The sequence below is a fragment of the Rattus norvegicus genome, chromosome 3, assembly GCF_021556685.1.
Source record: "Rattus norvegicus strain SHRSP/BbbUtx chromosome 3, alternate assembly SHRSP_T2T, whole genome shotgun sequence".
Lineage (NCBI taxonomy): Eukaryota > Metazoa > Chordata > Mammalia > Rodentia > Muridae > Rattus > Rattus norvegicus.
The window spans coordinates 69,984,945-70,004,189 of NC_141536.1; the positions used below are offsets into that span (position 1 = coordinate 69,984,945).

General features: G+C 36.1%; 1 protein-coding gene and 1 pseudogene across 1 annotated transcript; one reads left to right on the forward strand and one right to left on the reverse strand.

The window, feature by feature from the left end:
• The first annotated feature begins 2,416 nt into the window (after positions 1 to 2,416).
• Or8k16 (olfactory receptor family 8 subfamily K member 16) lies at positions 2,417 to 3,358 on the forward strand. Its single transcript, NM_001408964.1, is given in 1 exon segment — positions 2,417 to 3,358. A coding segment is annotated over 1 exon segment (942 nt).
• On the reverse strand, positions 15,859 to 16,291 carry Or5bi1-ps1 (olfactory receptor family 5 subfamily BI member 1, pseudogene 1; annotated as a pseudogene).

Sequence of the window (19,245 nt, forward strand, 5' to 3'; positions counted from 1 at the left end):
AGATGTGATCATTTGAACAAAATGTATAATACTTCCCCTGGGAACATCAGAAAGAGCAAAGAAAGCCATAAATACTTGCTACCTTAAAGAGAAATAAAAGTGATACAGAGTATTAGAATTTTATCCCTTCTCAAAGGTAAGTGGTTTTGTGTATTTGATACAGACAGACACCAGCGTACAAGTGCTTTTTTATTGTGCCTGGCCTCTGACTGCTGGCACTCTGTGATTCCTAGAGATGCAGGACAAAAATAGTGCATTCACTTGTGTTTCTTGGAATTGTAAAGTTGTCTCAAGACATTACATTTTATCATTTGAACAGATATCCTGAATCCACCATATCGATGAAAGTTTCAAACAAGAAGTAGGAGATAATTCAATAATTCATTACTGATCTCACACATTAAAAAAAAACCAAGATAATTATTTTCAGAGACAAACAAGATGGCACTCTGCATTTGCTTTACATAAAATAAAAGAATAAGTTTTGGTGTGACTCATGTATAATGTTAGATAACAAAATACTATATTTTCTGTTTAAAATAAATTGACTTTATTTAATAGTAGATATAAATTTACAACATAAATTATTTAAAAAAGAAATATTTGCATGACAAAATTTCCTACTGAAAAATGATACAGTCACCAAAGAATCTTTGAGCATTACAATTTCCATAAAATATCTTGTACACTATTATTTTTATTGAGTATTTAGCAATGTTGCATGTATAAAAGATAGGATGTTGTTGAAGGAATCAGAGAAAGAACTGGAAGAGCTTGAAGGGGCTCGAGACCCCTTATGAACAACAATGCCAAGCAACCAGAGCTTCCAGGGACTAAGCCACTACCTAAAGACTATACATGGACTGACCCTGGACTCTGACCTCATAGGAAGCAATGAATATCCTAGTAAGAGCACCAGTGGAAGGGGAAGCCCTGGGTCCTGCTAAGACTGAACCCCCAGTGAACTAGATTGTTGGGGGGAGGGCGGCAATGGGGGGAGGATGGGGAGGGGAACACCCATAAAGAAGAGGAGGGGGAGGGATTAGGGGGATGTTTGCCCGGAAACCGGGAAAGGGAATAACACTCGAAATGTAAATAAGAAATACTCAAGTTAATAAAAAAAAAGATAGGAGGTTAACATTAGTGCTATATGTGCTGACAAGCTTACCGTGCATTTGCCTTGAATAAGCAGTAAACTCTGATTAGTCCTACAACTAGAAATCATGCTGACAGTGGTGAAGATTCCCACTGAACAGAAACTGAGAAACTATAGGGAAGTAATCAGATAGAATTAACTAGTTCTTCACTATCTTAATTCAATGGAAAACTACTTTGCTTCTCAGCTTGTGCAAATTTGTTAAAGGAAGAGAAAAATACCACCGAAATATACTCAGTCACAACGTTGAGCTTTTGTTCAGTTGAATTAGTAAGTAAATCGTAATATCTGGTATAAAAATGCTAAAAAATAAATCTTACAGTCTCTATCACTTGTTGTATATGGTATTATAGAATGATTATGCAAAAGAAATATACAAAGAAATTTTCTAAATATTAATCCGTTATTTGGAATGTATCCAAATATCATTTCTGGAAGTTTAAAATAGGTGAGTTTTCTACTAAAAGGAAAATTGATTGCTTTCATCTCAACAGCAGTACAAGGAATCAAAACTTAAATCTCAGTGATGCACACACATGGTATTTATTATATTAGCATGATATTTTATTTATACAATATCAAGCACAATTCCATATATTGTGCTAAGTGCTTTCAAGTCCTTTTTTGTACCAGATTAGAAATTACAATAGTCTAACAGGTGTTCCCTACTTCATTCGACATTATTACATAGCGAATGGTAGCACAGCCCTATTCACCAACACCTTTCATAAAAGCACAAGTAAAATAGAGTGGAAATTGATGTAGAATATTAAAATGAGCACACCTCACTATGGGTGAAGTATATTTCTTTGGAAATATTTATAAAGATATTTAGTTATGTATTTTCATTTCAATATGTCTCCCATAACTTGGAAGGATTTGATATAAGGGAGTATAATAGTCAACATGATTTAGCTTCATTCTATCTCTGTCTCTATTTTCAAGAATACAAAATTTGCATACACAATTTAGGTAAAATGAAGATGCATTCTCAAAAACCAAGCTCTTTGTATGAAGTAACATTTTAGTATTATGCATATGTGTATGTATGATTGCATTATAATGATATGTACATTTATTACATATCTTCTGGAAGAGATCATTTGTAAAATAGAATACACTATGCATTTATTTAAAAAATCATGTGCAAACTTTATTTGTGGCCATTTACTTTTAAAAACATCCATTCATCCTGCAAATATAACTTAATAAAAGTTGAAAACAATGGTTTTCTTCTTTTGAAGGATATAATTGGAAGACATGGAGCAAAAGAATACAACATCACTGCCCGGGTTCATCTTGATGGGAGTCACACAGAGCACTGAGCTTCAGCTTCCTTTGTTTGGGGTCTTCTTTATCATCTATGCAGTCACAGTCATGGGCAACCTGGGCATGATCATTTTGACCAAGCTGGACTCTCGCCTGCAAACCCCTATGTACTTTTTCATCAGGCACCTGGCCTTTATTGACCTTGGGAATTCCACTGTCATCTGTCCCAAGATTTTGGTGGATTTTGTTATGGATGAAAAAAACATTTCTTTCTACGCATGTGCTATACAGTTGTCATTCTTCCTTTTGTTCATTATCAGTGAACTCTTTATCTTGTCCTCCATGGCCTATGACCGCTATGTGGCCATATGTAACCCTCTGCTCTACGGTGTGATCATGTCTCAGAGACGTTGCCACGTGCTCGTGGGCATTCCATACCTCTACAGCACCTTCCAGGCTCTGCTGTTCAGCAGTAAGATTTTCACATTAACTTTCTGTGGTTCTAACATCATCAGCCATTTCTACTGTGATGCTGTTTTCTTGTTACCTACCTTGTGTTCAAATGCTGAAGAAATACAGTTACTGATCATATTATTTTCAGCATTGAATTTGATCTCCTCTCTTCTGGTAGTCCTTGGATCATATATTCTCATTCTGCTGGCCATATGTCGAATGCATTCTGCAGAAGGCAGGAGAAAAGCTTTCTCTACATGTGGGTCTCATCTGACAGTGGTTGTGGTGTTCTATGGTACTTTACTATTTATGTACTTGCAACCTAAATCCAGTCACTCCTTAGAGAATGATAAAATAGCCTCTGTGTTTTATACCTTAGTGATCCCCATGATTAACCCCTTGATATACAGTTTAAGAAACAAAGAGGTTAAAAATGCCTTCTTCAGGGTACTAAAGAAACTATTTAAAATAAATACTTAATATTCAGTATTCTATATCAATATGATAAATTGTAACGTGACAAATTTTATTTTACAATTTTTTTCCATGTCACCAAGACAACTTGGATTTTTCTTACCTCACATTGTTTATCTTTCAAATCGACATACTTTTTTATTTCTTTTTTATCCATATTTAGATAGATTTTAATGTTTTTTGAGATTTTGATTCCTTTCTCCAACATGGCCTGTATATCTATACTCAACGTCCTTCAAATTCATTGCCTCTTTTTAAATAATTGTTATTGCATGTATCTCTCTCTCTCTCTCTCTATATATATATATATATATATATATATATCAATAAAGATATAGGTAGTAGATTTTAATTTATATAACTATAGCTATAGAGATAGAGATGGTATAATCCATTCATTTCATGCAAAGTTACTTGTATAATTGTGCATAAAAACTTCCTTTTGTGAAAATTTAATATTTAATACTATTCTACTGTCTATAATACTCAAGCTATAACTTAGGTCTGTAGAATTTTCGTTATAGCTAACACTCTGTTCCTAGCAGTGCATATTTTTTAATACTTTCTTTCCATTTCTAGTAATTTATTTCTTGATTTTTAAAAGTTTACTAATTGTTTATTTTATTTATTAACATTTCAAATGTTGTTGCCCTTCACAGTCTCCTCTCCACAAATCTCCCATCCCATCCTCCTCCCCTTTGCCTCTAAGAGGGTGCACCTCCACTCATCCACTCACTCATGCTTCACCCCTCTAGCATCCCTCTATGCGGTGGCAACAAGCCTCCACAGGACCAAGGGTCTTCCCTCCAACTGGTGCCAAATAAGGCCATCCTCTGCTACATAAGTAGCTGGAGCCATAGATCCATACATATTCTTTAACTGGTAGTTTAGTCATTGGGAGCTCTGGGGTGTCTGGTTAGTTGAAATTGTTCTTCCTATGGGGCTGCAATCCCCTTCAGCTCCTTCCATTCTTCACCTAGCTTTTCCATTGGGGTCCCAGTTTCAGTCTGATGGTTGGCTGTGTCTGCATCTGTCTTAGCCTCTCAGCGGACAGTCATACTAGGCCCCTGTCTGTGAGCATTTATTGATATCAGCAATAGTGTAGGGGTTTGGTGTCTGCAGATGGGATGATCTCAAGGTGGGGTGGTTTCTAGATGACTTTTCCTTCAGTCTCTGCTCCAATTTTTGTCATTGCACTTTCTTTAGACAGGACCAGCTCTGGGTTAAAAATTTTGAGATGGGTGGGTAGCCCCATCCCTCAACTAGGGGCCATGCCAGCCACTAGATATGGTCTCTTCAGGTTCTATCTCTTCTCTGTTGTGTACTTTGACTAATGTCATTTCCATTGGGTCCTGGGAACCTCTTGCTTCCCTGGCACCTGGGACTTTCTAGTGGTTTCCCCTACTCCCCACTCTCCACTGCTATATATTTCTATTCATTCTCCTGACAATCTGGACTTTCCCCCAGTCTCATCTCATACCTGATCCTGTCCCCCTTTTCCCCTCCTGCTCCTCTCCTTCCAAGGTCCCTTCCTCCCTCTACCTCTTGTGATTGTTTTGTTCCCACATTCTAAGTAGTATTGAAACATCCACACTTTGGTCTTCCTTCTTTTAAAACCTCATATGATCTGTGAGTTGTATCATTTAAATTCTGTGCTTTTGGGCTAATATCCACTTATCAGTGAGTATATACCATGTGTGTCCTATTGGGTCTGGTTTACTTCAATCAGGATAATATTTTCTAATTCTACCCATTTGCCTGCAAAATTCACGTCATTTTTCTCTTTGTCCTTATAAATCTTTTTTTTTGATATTTTTTATTTACAATTCAAATGTTATTCCCTTTCTGGGTTTCCCATCCATAAGTCCCCTATCACATACCCCTCCCCCTTCTTCTATGAGGGGAAGTCATCATTTTTAATAACTGAGTAGTATTCCATTGTGTAAATGTACCATCATTTCTGTATTCATTTTTCTATTGAGAGACATCCGGGTTGTTTTCAGCTTCTGCTTATTACAAGTAAACCTTCAATAAATATAGTGGAGCACATATACTTGTTACATATTGAAGCATTTTTTGGGTTTATGTCCAGCAGTGGTATAGCTGGGTCTTCAGGTAGCTTTATTTCTAATTTTCAGAGGAATGCTGCTTGATGTGCAGAGTGGTTGTACCAGTTTGCAATCTCACCAGCAATGAAAGAGTGTTCCTCTTTCTCTAGATTCTCTCCTACATGTGCTGTTGCTGAAGTTTTTGATCTTAAGCATTCTGATTGGTATGAGGTGGAATCTCAGGTTCATTTTGATTTGTATTTCCCTGATGATTATGCATGTTGAACATTTCATTGGGCGTTTCTCGGTCATTTTTTATTTCTCAGTTGAGAATTCTGTATTTAGCTCTGTGATCCATTTTTAAATAGGATTATTTGAGGGTTATTTGGTTCTTCTTGAATATGTATCTATATCTATATCTATCTATCTATCTATCTATCTCTATCTATCTATCTATCTATCTATCTATCTATCTATATATATATATATATATTATAAATTATATCTATTAGCCCTCTATTGGATGTAGGGTTGGAAAAGATACTTTTCCAATCTATAGGTTACTGTTTTGTTCTATTGACAGTGTCCTTTGCCTTACAGGATTTTTTAATTTTATGAGGTTCTATTTATCAATTGTTGATCTTAGAGCCTGAGCCATTGATGCTTTCTACAGGAAATTTTCTTCTATGCCTTTGTGTTCAAGGATCTTTTCCATTTTCTCTTCTATTAGATTCAGCATATCTGGTCCTTGATCCACTTAGACTTGAGCTTTGTACAAGGAGATAAAAATGGATCAATTTGCATTCTTCTACATGCAGACTGTCCATTGAAGCAGTATGATTTGTTGAAAATGTTTTCTTTTTTTCCACAGGATAGTTTTGCTTCTTCGTCAAAGACCAAGTGACCATAAGCATGTGGGTTTATTTCTGGGTTTTTGATTCTGTTCCATTGACCTACTTGTCTGTCTCTGTGCCAATACTATGTGATTTTTGTTATCACTGTTGCTCTATAGTAGAGCTTGAGTTCAGGAATGGTGATTTCCCCAAAAGTTCTTTTATTGTTGAGAACAGTTTTTGATATCCTGGGTTTTTTCTATCTCTATGAAGAATTGAGTTGGAATTTTGATGGGGATTGGATTGAATCTGCAGATTGTTTTTGTTAAGATAGCCATTTTTTACTGTTAATCCTGGTAATCCGTGAGCATGGGAGAACTTTTCATCATCTGAGGTCTTATTTGATTATTTTCAGAGACTTAAAGTTCTTGTCATACAGATATTTCATTTGTTTGTTTAGAGTTATACCAAGATATTTTATATTTTTGAGACTATTGTGAAGGATGTTGTTTCCCTAATTTCTTTCTCAGTCAATTTATTGTTTGTGTAGAGGAAGGTTACTGATTTGTTGGAGTTCATTTTATATCCAGCCACTTTGCTGAAGTTGTTTATCAGCTTCAGTTCTTGTTTTGTTTTGTTTTTTGGTTGGGAGACTTTTAATGAATGCTTCTATTTCCTTGGGGGTTATGGGACTGTTTAGATGGTTTATCTAGTCCTGATTTAACTGTAGTACCTGGTGTCTGTCTAGAAAATCATCCATTTCATCTAGATTTTTCAGTTTTGTTGGGTATAGGGTATTGTCGTAGGATCTGGTGATTTTTTTGAATTTCCTTAGTTTCTGTTGTTATGTCTCCCTTTTCATTTCTGATTTTGTTAATTTGGGTATTGCCTGTGTGCCCACTTGTTTGTTTGGCTAAGGTTTTATTTTTCTTGTTGATAGTCTCAAAGAATCAACTTCTAGTTTTGTTGACTCTTTGTATAGTTCTTTTTGTTTCTACTTGATTGATTTCAACCCTGAGTTTGATTATTTCCTGCTGTCTGCTCATCTTAGATGTATTTGCTTCTTTTCTTCTAGAGCTTTCTGATGTACTTTTAAGCTACTCTAATTTCTTTATGAAGGCAGTCTTAGCATTTTTTTCATTGTGTCCCATGAGTTTGGGTAAGCCAGTACTTCATTTTCATTAAATTCTAAAAAGTCTTTAATTTCTTTATTTCTTCCCCGACCAAATTCTCATTGAGTAGAGCGTTGTTTAGCTTCCATGTGTACGTGGGCTTTCTGTAGTTTTTGTTATTGAAGTCCAGCCTTAGTCGGTGTTGATCTGATAGAAAGCATGGAATTAATCCAATCTCCTTTTATCTGATGAGGCTTATTTTATGTCTGAGTATATGATCAATTTTGGATAAGGTACCATGAGGTGCTGAGAAGAAGGTATATCCTTTTTTTTTTTTTTAGGATGAAGTGTTCTATAAATGAAGGTTAAATACATTTGGTTCATAATTCTGTTAATTTCTCTATGTCTCTGTTTAGTTTCTGTTTTCATGATCTGTCCATGGATGAGAGTGAGGTGTTTAAGTCTCCCAGTACTATTGTTAAAGGTACAATTTGTGCTTTGAGCTTTAGTAATATTTCTTTTACAAATGTAGGTGCTCTTTCATTTGGTGCATAGATGTTTAGAATTGAGAGTTCATCTTGATGGATTTTTTCCTTTGTCGAGTATGAACTGTCCTCTCCATCTTATTTGATAACTTTTGGTTGAAAGTCTATTTTACTTGCTTTATTAGAGTCATATCAAGATATATTATATTATTTGTGACTATTGTGAGGGGTATCATTTCCCTAATTCCTTTTTCTGCCCATTTATCCTTTGAGTAGAGGAAGGCTACTGATTTGTTTGAGTTAATTTTAAATCCAGCTACTTTGCTGAAGTTGTTTATCAGCTTTAGGAGTTCTCTGGTGGAATTTTTGTGGTCATGTAAGTATACTATCATATCATCTTCAGATAGTGATATTTTGACTTCTTACTTTCCAATTTGTATCCCTGTGACCTCCTTTTGTCGTCTAATTGCTCTGGCTAGAACTTTGAGTACTTTATTGAATAGGTAGGGAAAGAGTGAGCAGCCTTATCTACCCACTGATTTTAGTGTGATTGCTTCAAATTTCTCTCCATTTAGTTTGATGTTGGCTACTGGTTTGCTGCAAGTTGCTTTAATGGAGCACCCTCATAGATGTAGGGAGAGGGCAGATAAGGTATGAGGTTTCCAGAGAGGAACCGGCAAAGGGATCTCATTTGAAATGTAAATGTATAAAATGTCCAATTAAGAAATAAAATTAAATTAAATTACATACTTATAAAAAAGAATTTCCATTGTATTGCATATTAGAATGGCTACTCCAACTTGTTTCTTGGGGCCATTTACTAAGAAAAAAATTTTTATAGCCTTTTACTCTGAAGTAATGTCTGTCTTTGTCACTGAGGTGCATTTCCTGTATGCAGCAAAATGTTTGGTCCTGTTTATGTATCTATTCTTTTAGTCTTTTTATTGGGGAATTGAGTCCATTGATGTTGAGAGATTTAAAGACCAATATTTTTCCTGTTATTATTCTTGTTAGAGGTAGAATTATATTTATATTGTTCTCATCTTTTAGGTGTAGTGTCAGATTAATTTCTTGTTTTTTCTTGGGTGAAGTTTCCCTCCTTGTGCTAGTTTTCCTTTTATTGTCCTCTGTTGGGCTACTTTAGTAAAGATGTTGTTTAAATTTGGTTTTGTCATGGAATATCATGGTTTCTCCATCGATGGTGATTGGGAGTTTTGCTGGAAATAGTAGCCTGAGCTGGCATTTGTGTTCTCTTAGGGTCTGTATAACATCTGCTAAGGATCTTCTAGCTTTGATAGTCTTTGTTGAGAAGTTTGGTGTAATTCTGATAAGTCTGCCTTTATATGTTACTTGACCTTTTTCTGTTACCACTTTTAAAATTATTTTTTTCTGTGCATTTCATGTTTTGAATATTATGTGACAGGAGGAATTTCTTTTCTAGTCCAATTTATTTCACTTTCTGGTTCTGTAAGCTTCTTGTAAGTTTATGGGCATTTCTTTCTTTAGGTTAGAGAAATTTTCTTCTATGATTTCGTTGAATATATTTACTGGATCCTTTATTTGGGAATCTTCAGTCTCTTCTATAGTTATTCTTTAGTTTGGTATTTTCATTTTGTCCAGAATTTCCTGGATATTTTGTGTTGGGGCCTTTTGCAGTTAGTATTTTCTTTGACTGTTGTGTCATTGTTTTCTATGATACCTTTTATGCCAGAGATTCTCTCTTCCATTTCTTGTATTTTGTTGGTACTGTCTGTATCTGTAACTCCTGATCTCTTTTCTAGGTTTTCCATCTCCAGTGTTGTCTCCTTTTGTGATTTCTTTTTCTTTTTCTTCTTTTCTTTTCTATTTCTATGTTTTGATCATAGATAGTTTTGTTCAAGTCCTTCACCTAGTTGATTGTGTTTTCTTCTATTTCTTTAAGGGATTTTATGTGTTTCCTCTTTAAGGGCTTCTTCCTGTTTACCTTGTTCTCCTGTATTTGTTTAAGGGAGTTATTTATGTCTTCCTTGAAATGTAAGTAAAGAAATATATCTAATAAAAAGTTAAAAAAGACCTCTATCATTCTTCATGATATGAGATTTTAGATCAGAATCTTGGTTTTCAGGTGTTTTAGGGTATCCAGGGCTTAATGTGGTAGGAGAATTGGGTTCTGAGGATTCCAAGTGGCATTGGTTGCTGTTGTTTTTGTTCTTGTGCTTTCCTGATCTGGTTAACTCTGTTGTTACCTGGCCTTGCTGTCTCTAACTTCAGGCTCTCTCTCTTGTGAGTCTAGTTATGTTGGGCCTCTTTGAGTCAAAATATCTCTGGGTGTGGGAAGGACTCTTGAGAGCCTTATCTGTGAGTCTGGCTGTGGTAGACTTCCTGGGGGTCAAGCTGACTCTGAGTGTTGTCAGGGTCAGGGCGTGAGTGGGGTGGGGTATGGGAGTATGCTTGATCACAAGATCTGTTCCAGGGAGCAATTGTGGACCAGAAGCAAGTTGTGTCTGTTTTAGGGCAAGAAGTCCTGTGTCCTCTGAGCCCTGGCAGTTGGGGGTTTGGTCACAGTTAGGCCAGGTATTGGTGCAGGAGAAACTTACCTGTGAGCCTAGTAGTGTCAGAACTCCTGGGGGTCAAGTTGTCTCTGAGAGTAGTCAGTGGGCAGGTGGAGCCTGAACTACAAAATCTGCTTCTGGATGTACTTGTGAAGGAAGATGTCTTATTTTTCTTTTGAAGTTCCTCATACACATTTGTTGCATATTTTGTCCTGTATCTTAAAACTGTTATCACGAATGGCAATTTCAACTTCCTACTTTATTTTTTATCTTTATATAATTTTTAAAAATTTTATTCTTTTTTTAAAAACAATCCAGACTTTATTCCCTTTCTGGTTCACCTTCCAACTATTCCATACCCTGTACCTTCTTCCTCCCTGCCCCCCTGTCTCCAAGAGATGTCCCCACCCCATCCCACCCCACAAGACCTATCCACTCCTTGGGGCCACAAGTCTCTCAAGGGCTAAGTGTATCTTCTCCAATTGAGTCTAGACCAGGCAGCCCTCTGCTGTATATGTGTTGGGGCCTCATATCAGCTGGTGTATGCTATCTGGTCGGTGGCTCTGTGTCTGACAGATCCCGAGGGTCCAGGTTAGTTGAGACTGCTAATCTTCCTATGGGTCACCCTCCTCCCCAGCTTATTCCAGCTTTTCCCTTATGGACAGAGGTCAGCAGCTTCTGTCCATTGGTTGGGAGTAAATATCTACATCTGATTCATCTGCTTGTTGGGCCTTTCAGAGGGCAGTAATGATAGACTCCTATTTGTAAGCACACCATAGCATCAGTAATAGTGTTAGGACTTGGGGCCTTTCCCTGAGCTCGATCTCACTTTGAGGCTGTCACTGGACCTCCTTTTCCTCATGCTCTTCTCCACCTTTGTTCCTGCAGTTCTTTCAGACAGGAACAATACTGTGTCAGAGTTTTTGACTGTGTGATGGCAACCCCAAACCTCCACTTGATGCACTGTCTTTTTACTGGAGGTGGCATCTACAAGTTCCCTCTCCCCAATATAGAGAACTTCATCTAAGCTCTCTCCATTTGAGTCCTGAGAGTCTCACACCTCCCAGGTCTCTGGTACATTCTTAAGGGTCCCCCCCACCTCCACCACCCTTATCCTCGCCTCCTACTTCCTTAGGTTGCCTGTTTTCATTCTTTCTGCTGGCCTTCAGGGCTTCAGTCTTCCCTACCCTCCCAATATTTAATCATGTTCCCCTCTTCCCATCCCTGTGGCCTCTCCTATCCAGGTCCCTTCCACCTCCTGTGATTGCTTTCTTCTCCCCCCACGTGGGATTGAGGCATCCCCACTTGGGTCCTTTGGCTTGTTAGCCTTCTTGTGTTCTGTAGATTGTATCCTGAAAATTCTGCACATTTTTGGTTAATATCCACTTATTAGTGAGTACAAATCATACATATCCTTTCGGGTCTGAGTTACCTCACTCAGGATGATATTTTCTAGTTCCATCCATTTGCCTGCAAAACTCAGGATATCCTCATTCTTAATAGCTGAATAGTATTCCATTGTGTAGATAAACCATGCTTTCTGTATCCATTCTGTTGTATGACCTTTGGGTGTTTCCAGCTTCTGGCTATCATAAATTTAATATTATGTGTATGGGTAGATGAGTAATGGTGAAATTAGTATGGGAGTGGTATACCTTTATTAGATTATGAATTTTGAGACCATGTTATTATTTTTATGGTTATATACTCAGTAGAAGAATTGAAGTTTCTATTGTGTACTTTAAAAAAATAAAATCGTTAATATTCTCTATCTTGTATGGTCTCATGAATATCCACACCTTCTATAAGTCTGGAAGAGTTTCCATTTATTTATTTATTTATTTTTATCTTTATTAACTTGATATTTCTTATTTACATTTCGATTGTTATTCCCCTTCCCGGTTTCCAGGCCAACATCCCCTTAACCCCTCTCCCTTCCCTTCTGTATGGGCTTCCCCTCCGCATCCTCCCCCCATTACCACCCTTCCCCAACAATCACGTTCACTAGGGGTTCATTCTTGGCAGGACCAAGGGCTTCCCCTTCCACTGGTGCCCTTACTAGGCTATTCATTGCTACCTATGAGGTTGGAGCCCAGGGTTAGTCCATGTATAGTCTTCTGGCAGTGGCTTAATCCCTGGAAGCTCTGGTTGGTTGGCATTATTGTTCATATGGGGTCTCAAGCCCCTTCAAGCTCTTCCAGTCCCTTCCCTGATTCCTTCAACGGGGGTCCCGTTCTCAGTTCAGTGGTTTGCTGCTGGCATTCGCCTATGTATTTGCTGTATTCTGGCTGTGTCTCTCAGGAGAGATCTATATCCGGTTCCTGTGGGCCTGCAATGCTTCTTTTCTTCTCATATAAATGGAATATATTTTTGTCCGACTAACACAGTGCCCCTATGTTTATTATGCTCTACAAACTTGTATAATATATTCTTAAATGTGTTGTGTTAATACTTTATTGATATTTTCTTTTAAAAGCAGTATTGTTTGAGAATGTCTTTATTTCATTTTTAGTGATTATAATTTAATTTTAACATTTCTACATCCTTTTTGTTCTCTTCAGCCCCTCTCATATACCTCTCCACACTCCTTCAGATTCATTGCCTCTTTGATCTTGATTGATTACTATTGCATACATGTATGTATACACAGATATCCCCAAATATAAGCTATTCAATCTGTTAACATGTACATACGTTTTAACATCAAATGTACCCTACCAACTCCCCTACAATTTCTCTCATACATTCCAAATTTTCTCTCATAAATTTATGCATTTTTTTCTAAAACCACTGAATCCACTTAGTGCTGCTAGTATGTACATGGGTGAAGGCCATCAGCTTCCTATATTCACCAAAAATATTGGGTGCCATTTATACTTTGAAGAAGAAATATTTGTTGGTGTAGGGTGATTCTGGTCTCTTAAAATATATTTTTAAGTAGTCCCTCTGCTTGTGTTTCTTGAAACAACTGGAGTGGGGACTTTTCTTGACTATGCTGCCTTCTTGTGGATCCTTTACCACTAATTGGTCTGCCTTGTTTAGCCTCAGAAGGAGAGGATATGCCTAGTCCTGCAGTGATTTGGGTTGCTACCTAAAGGGGACCTGCCCCTGCTCAGAGGAGAACTAGATGGGGGATGTAGTGAGGCTTTGTGTGATAGCAAATATGGGAGGAGAGGACCTCTGATTGGGATGTAAAGTGAATGAATGAGTTAATTAAGCAAAACAAAAAGCTGTGTATTTTACAAATGTGATGATAAGGATATATTTTAGAACAAGCACTTAAGCTATCTATCATCTATCTATCTATCTATCTATCTATCTATCTATCTATCTATCTATCTATCTATCTATCCATCCCACTATGTTCATAGCAGCCTCATTTATCATAGCCAGAAACTGAAAACAACCCAGATGCCCTCAACTGATGGATGAATTCAGAAAATGTGGTTCATTTACACAATGGAGTACTATTCAGCTATTCAAAACAAGGACATAATGAATTCTGCAGGCAAATGGATGGAACCAGAAAATATCAGCCAAAAGTATATGTATTCTGTGTACAAAGAATACAAAAATCAAAAAGTAAAGAATACCTAGCATGAAACTCACAGACTGTAAGAAGGCTAACAGTCAGGAAGGCCCGGTGAGGATGCTGCAATCTCACTAAGAAGGGAAGCAAAATAAACAAGAGAGGCAGAGGGAGAGAGAGACCTAGGTAAGAGAACAGAGGGGGAAGAGAAGAGAACAGGATCAGATATGGCAGGAAGGAGGGGCAGGAGAGAAGCCCAGAAGACCAGAAGAATAGATGGAAATATATAGCCTCTGGGGTTGGGAGGTTGGGAGACCCTCTAGAAAGTGTCAGAGATCTGGGAGGTGAGAGACTCTCAGAACTCAATGTGGGTGATCTTAGCCAAAAGGCCTAGGAGTGGGGAGAGGGAACTAGAAGAGTCCACCTTCAGCAGATAGACAGGGCCTCAAGTGGAGGGACAGGATATAAGATGGGAAAACAAAACAAAACAAAACAGAGTAGCTGAAACAATTGAATAATAAAAGAACTTCTGGAGGAATCACTATCTCTGACCTCAAGGTTTACTACAGAGCAATAGTGATAGTATCTGCATGGTGTTTGTACAGAAACAGACATGTTGATCAATAAAATCAAATTGAAGACCCAGGAAAGATGCATGAACCTCTAAGACAGCAAATCACATTAAGCCACTGTAAAGATAATTTAAATTAGATAGACAGAATTTTCCTGCACTAAAAACATGGTGAACTCCATTTCAGGTCCCTTAAGACCAAGGGTAGGAGTTGAGGAGTAGTAAGTTTATGTGGAAAAGCTATTCAGGTACTTACTGAAATTGTAAACACTGGAGTAAACCTCTACTTTTAAGTACAATCTTTATATATTTTCCCTCAGAAAAGGTTGAAAAATAGGCATATAACAAGAAAAATTTGTTATGATAATACAAAGGTTTGAGAGATGACAAATGAAATAACAAACTAGGAAGTGCTTAGTTGAGAACCTATGGACTTAACGAAATTAAGGATCAAGGTGGATAGCCCATTGGACCTTTGCTGCCACCTCTTAATGAAATTGAAGGCAAGCTCTTCTACTGGATTTCCCAGTTACTAGGGAACAAATGCCAGAAAATGGTGAAAATCAAAATATGAACAATTAGACCAGAATCCTGTTAAAATGCAAGGTCTTAAGCATTTTAAAGAATCAATAGTAAGTTATGGAGTGCACCTACTATATATGAGAGAGATGTAAAATACCAAAGCTTACCAAAACAGGATTATGTTTCAAGACTCGACAGATTTAGTAGCAGCTGTACTGGAAGTTAGTTCTCAATTACAGTGTCTAACATGGTGATGAAAATCTGCAATTGTAGAAAATTGTTATAAGTCTAAAGGTGTTAATATGATGAAAGACCAATATTTAGGTGAAAGTCAATTTGTTGATTTAAGTCAGCAGATGGAATTTGATGACTCTATTATTATATAATTACTTTAGTAACTTTATGAGCCTAGGATAAGGTAGAGAAACAAAAAGAAAGGTCTATGTCATTCACAAACCTTATGTAAAGCCCCAGAGAGACTTTATCTGACTTACATAGATTAAAATCTATAATAAAAATGGCAATATTATTTCCAAATGAAAGTATTAATTGAAACTTTAGCTTTCTAAAATGGAAATGCAGAGTGTAAAGAAGTTGTTTAGAAGCTCTATCAGCACTCATGGGTGATTAGATTAGAATGTCTGCAGATATTGACCCTAATGACTATGTAATTGGTCAAGCAAGCGTCAGTAATTCTAAATATCAAAAATGTCCTTGGTTTTGTCTGTGAGAGATGAGGTCACTTGTAAATGATTGTAGGCAAGGCTTTCCTAGAAATTTAGCTAGAAAAACTTACCCTTATGGGATTTATAGAAGTTGGTAAAAGGTAGGTATTGGACTAATGAATGCTGATCAGCAAGTGATATGTGAGAAAATTAGAAAGGGTGGACTATTTCATCAACAAGCCTTGAAGGTGACTTTTACACCAAAAAAAGAGATGCATTTACAACCATATACCATGGCAGCCAGGAAGAACACTAGGTTCTTGTGATGAGACTAAAGAACCACATCTGTGATCCATAGCCCATGAATGAGATGGCTTTGTTCTCCGAATGAAAAACGTTACACATTGTCTTGGGAGCTATGGAAGAAGATATCTAGACCTCTACAAAGACAGCTGGGGAAAAAGTACATATGAATGTACAGCCTGGCATTTACCCATATGTGAGTGGTCAGGCCCACATTGCCCTCAAGAATGATAAGATAAACAAAGGAAAACATGATGAAGAAGACAGTCTTCTGATGGAGGTGCTTTGCGAGGCACAGAGAGAGAGAATTGGTCACTGTAGTCTGACTTTTTTCTTCCATTGCTCAGTTAGGATATGTAAAAGAATAATAATTATGACTTATAATCATCGGTCAAGTGATATTTGATACCAATGGCAGAGTATTCTGAATAGGTTTGTTATAAGCAATGAGCCAGTAATGTTGAACTTGGAGATCACACTCTCCCATCAAGAGGTATGTAAGTATGTTCAACAGTTCTTTTGACTTAAAAATGCTAATAAAATTACTCTTTATTTTTCATCTGACTCTGTGATGGAATGATGAAACACTCTTAAATAGTTTGGGAAGTAGTTCAGATTTTAAAGTTCTTGCCCTACAAATATATAAGTACTGAAATTTGCTCCCTAGAATTTACATTTAAAAGTTAGACTTGATGGCTTGGTGGTATGTGCTATAAAACCAGGTAATAAGAGACATAGACAACTGGACCCTTTAGGCTGATCTCCCAGCTGGGCTCTTCCCACTTGGCAGTGGCAATGTTTAGGTCAGTGGGATACCTAGTCTGCAAAATCAAGGTGGACAGTACTGAGGAATGGCAGCTGATGTCTTTCTCTGGCATCCATATGCACATACCTGCCATTCACACACACACACACACACACACACACACACACACACACACACACACACGCACACACATCTTAAAAATCCTATAACATATTAGGGAAATGTTAACAAAGGCTTCCAATTTTTTCCTGAATAATGATGAAAATAAAAACTACTATAAAAGTATAATTAGTATGTGTGTATTTCAGAGAAAATAAATTCAGCTTATGACTGTTGTGAAGTCAAAAGTGGCATCAAAAAAGAATGTTAAGATGATAATTTGAGAAGAAAGGGAAGGGGGTCAAAATTTCCCACAATGGCATCCTTTGAGTAAATGATTATACTGTCATGAAAAAGCTTCATATATGCCATCTTAGAGATCATGGGGTCTGACAAGCGCTGTGGCCAATTTATTATGAAAATTGGGCAGAAAAAATAAAATAAGCATTCACAAATTTAAAATAACAAAAATGTATTATGTGATTTCTCATATGTACTTTAACTTCCTTAAAAACTATTTTTATGATGTTATGACAGCTACTATCAAGTTAAGTAATAATAAAATAAGTAGAGGATAAATATATAATAAAGATAAAGTAGGTTAAATCTTCAAGACTATTTTGTGTGACTCGTGTGTCAGCAAATAATAGCAACTATTAAAATTGATTAGGTCATTATATATATCTATTAAAAATATGTGGTTTCTTTCAAAGAAAACAGCAGGTTCCCATAAAACCACTAATTCGTGAAACACACATACTCATTTCAAATAGTTCAAATGACTTAATCTTTATGATTTATTATTTTTCAATGACATTATTATGTTGATGGTATATGGTTGTGTTTTAAGCAGTTTAACACACAACTCTAAATTTTTCTTCACTATTGTCCATGGCAGAAGCAGTTTGTTCATGTTCTCTGTTCTCTGTCTATTCTCATCTAACTACACTAAGATAGATGTGTTAGGACAAAACATAATATAGATTGCTACAAGTTTAATAACATTTAACTATTTATTTATTAATGACTTTAGTGAAAGTTATTTTTTGTCATTAATAATGTGAAGAAAGGGATCTTCATATGTTTTCAATATTTAATATTTTGTCATTTGTTTATTATTTAAACTTGAACGACAATGCCAGGTTTATTCATTGTCATCTTAAATAACTCAAGATTCTCTGTGCCTTGTTACTTGTTTGCTAAAATAAACAAAATATCTAATTGAGAGAGATGCTAAACATACTTACTGAGTATTTCCTATATGATAAATACCAGTAGGTTTTATTTTTATTATTATTAATTATTTTTTTCTAGCTGTATCTTACCCCGAAGCATATGTATGTGGTTCTCTCTCTCTCTCTCTCTCTCTCTCTCTCTCTCTCTCTCTCTCTGTGCGTGCGTGCGTGTGTGTGTGTGTGTGTGTGTGTGTGTGTGTGTAACATAGTTGAGCAGATCATATTTGGACATAAGTATAAAAGAGTAGGTCAAATTATTATTTGCTTATCTTTAGAAAACAATAGCTCTTGAATTGCAAAGGAAGCTGGAACAGGTGAAACTTTTTCAAAGAAGAAATTGTGAAGAAAGGTCAGAAGGGTTTTGTAAATTAAAGTTAAGAGGAAGTAAAACCAAGAAATATATTTTCAGCCACAGGGAAGCAAGAACAGAAGGGCTTCATTAAAGAAAACAAAGTATAAGGCTGGCTGACACAGATTATATATGTCAGTTATGACTTTCTGAAATTCTTGTTATTTGCCCCATTAGAGGAACTACTGCAATGTCTCACAATATTTCAATAGTAGTTCATTTTTCTTTATAGTAGGTATTCATCTCAGGAAAAGAAACACTTTAATATAGCTATATTAACTTTGAAATAAGCACATTTTGAGAAAGAAAATTATCAATCAAAAATAAGACAATTCCACAGTTGGGATTAATTAATGGGTTAAATTATCATGAAAAATTTATAGTCCTAAATATTAATACAATTAAAAACACAGCCTTAAAATTTTATGAAGCAAAATGGATAGATGTGAAAGAAGAAACAAATGCTTTTACAATTGCAGTGGGAAATATTCACACAGTTCTCTCAATAATTAGCAGAAAATTAAGCTTAAAAATAAAAGAGAGAATAAAGAACTCATGCAGCAATATATGTTTAAAAACTGACAGAACATTCCAACCAACAGCATTAGTCCTATTAGAACTACTGCTATTAAATATACTTCAAGTAATTAATAAGAGACCTTATTAAAAATATTAACAAATTTAATACAATCTAACACATGTATGCCTGACTCAAAGTATTTAGTTCACAACAAAAAATATGCATGTACAGATTCAGTTGTGAAGAAAAATATATGAAATTCACAAATATTTTCATGGAACTAGAAAATATTATATTGAATGAGAATAAGACATAGAAATATAAA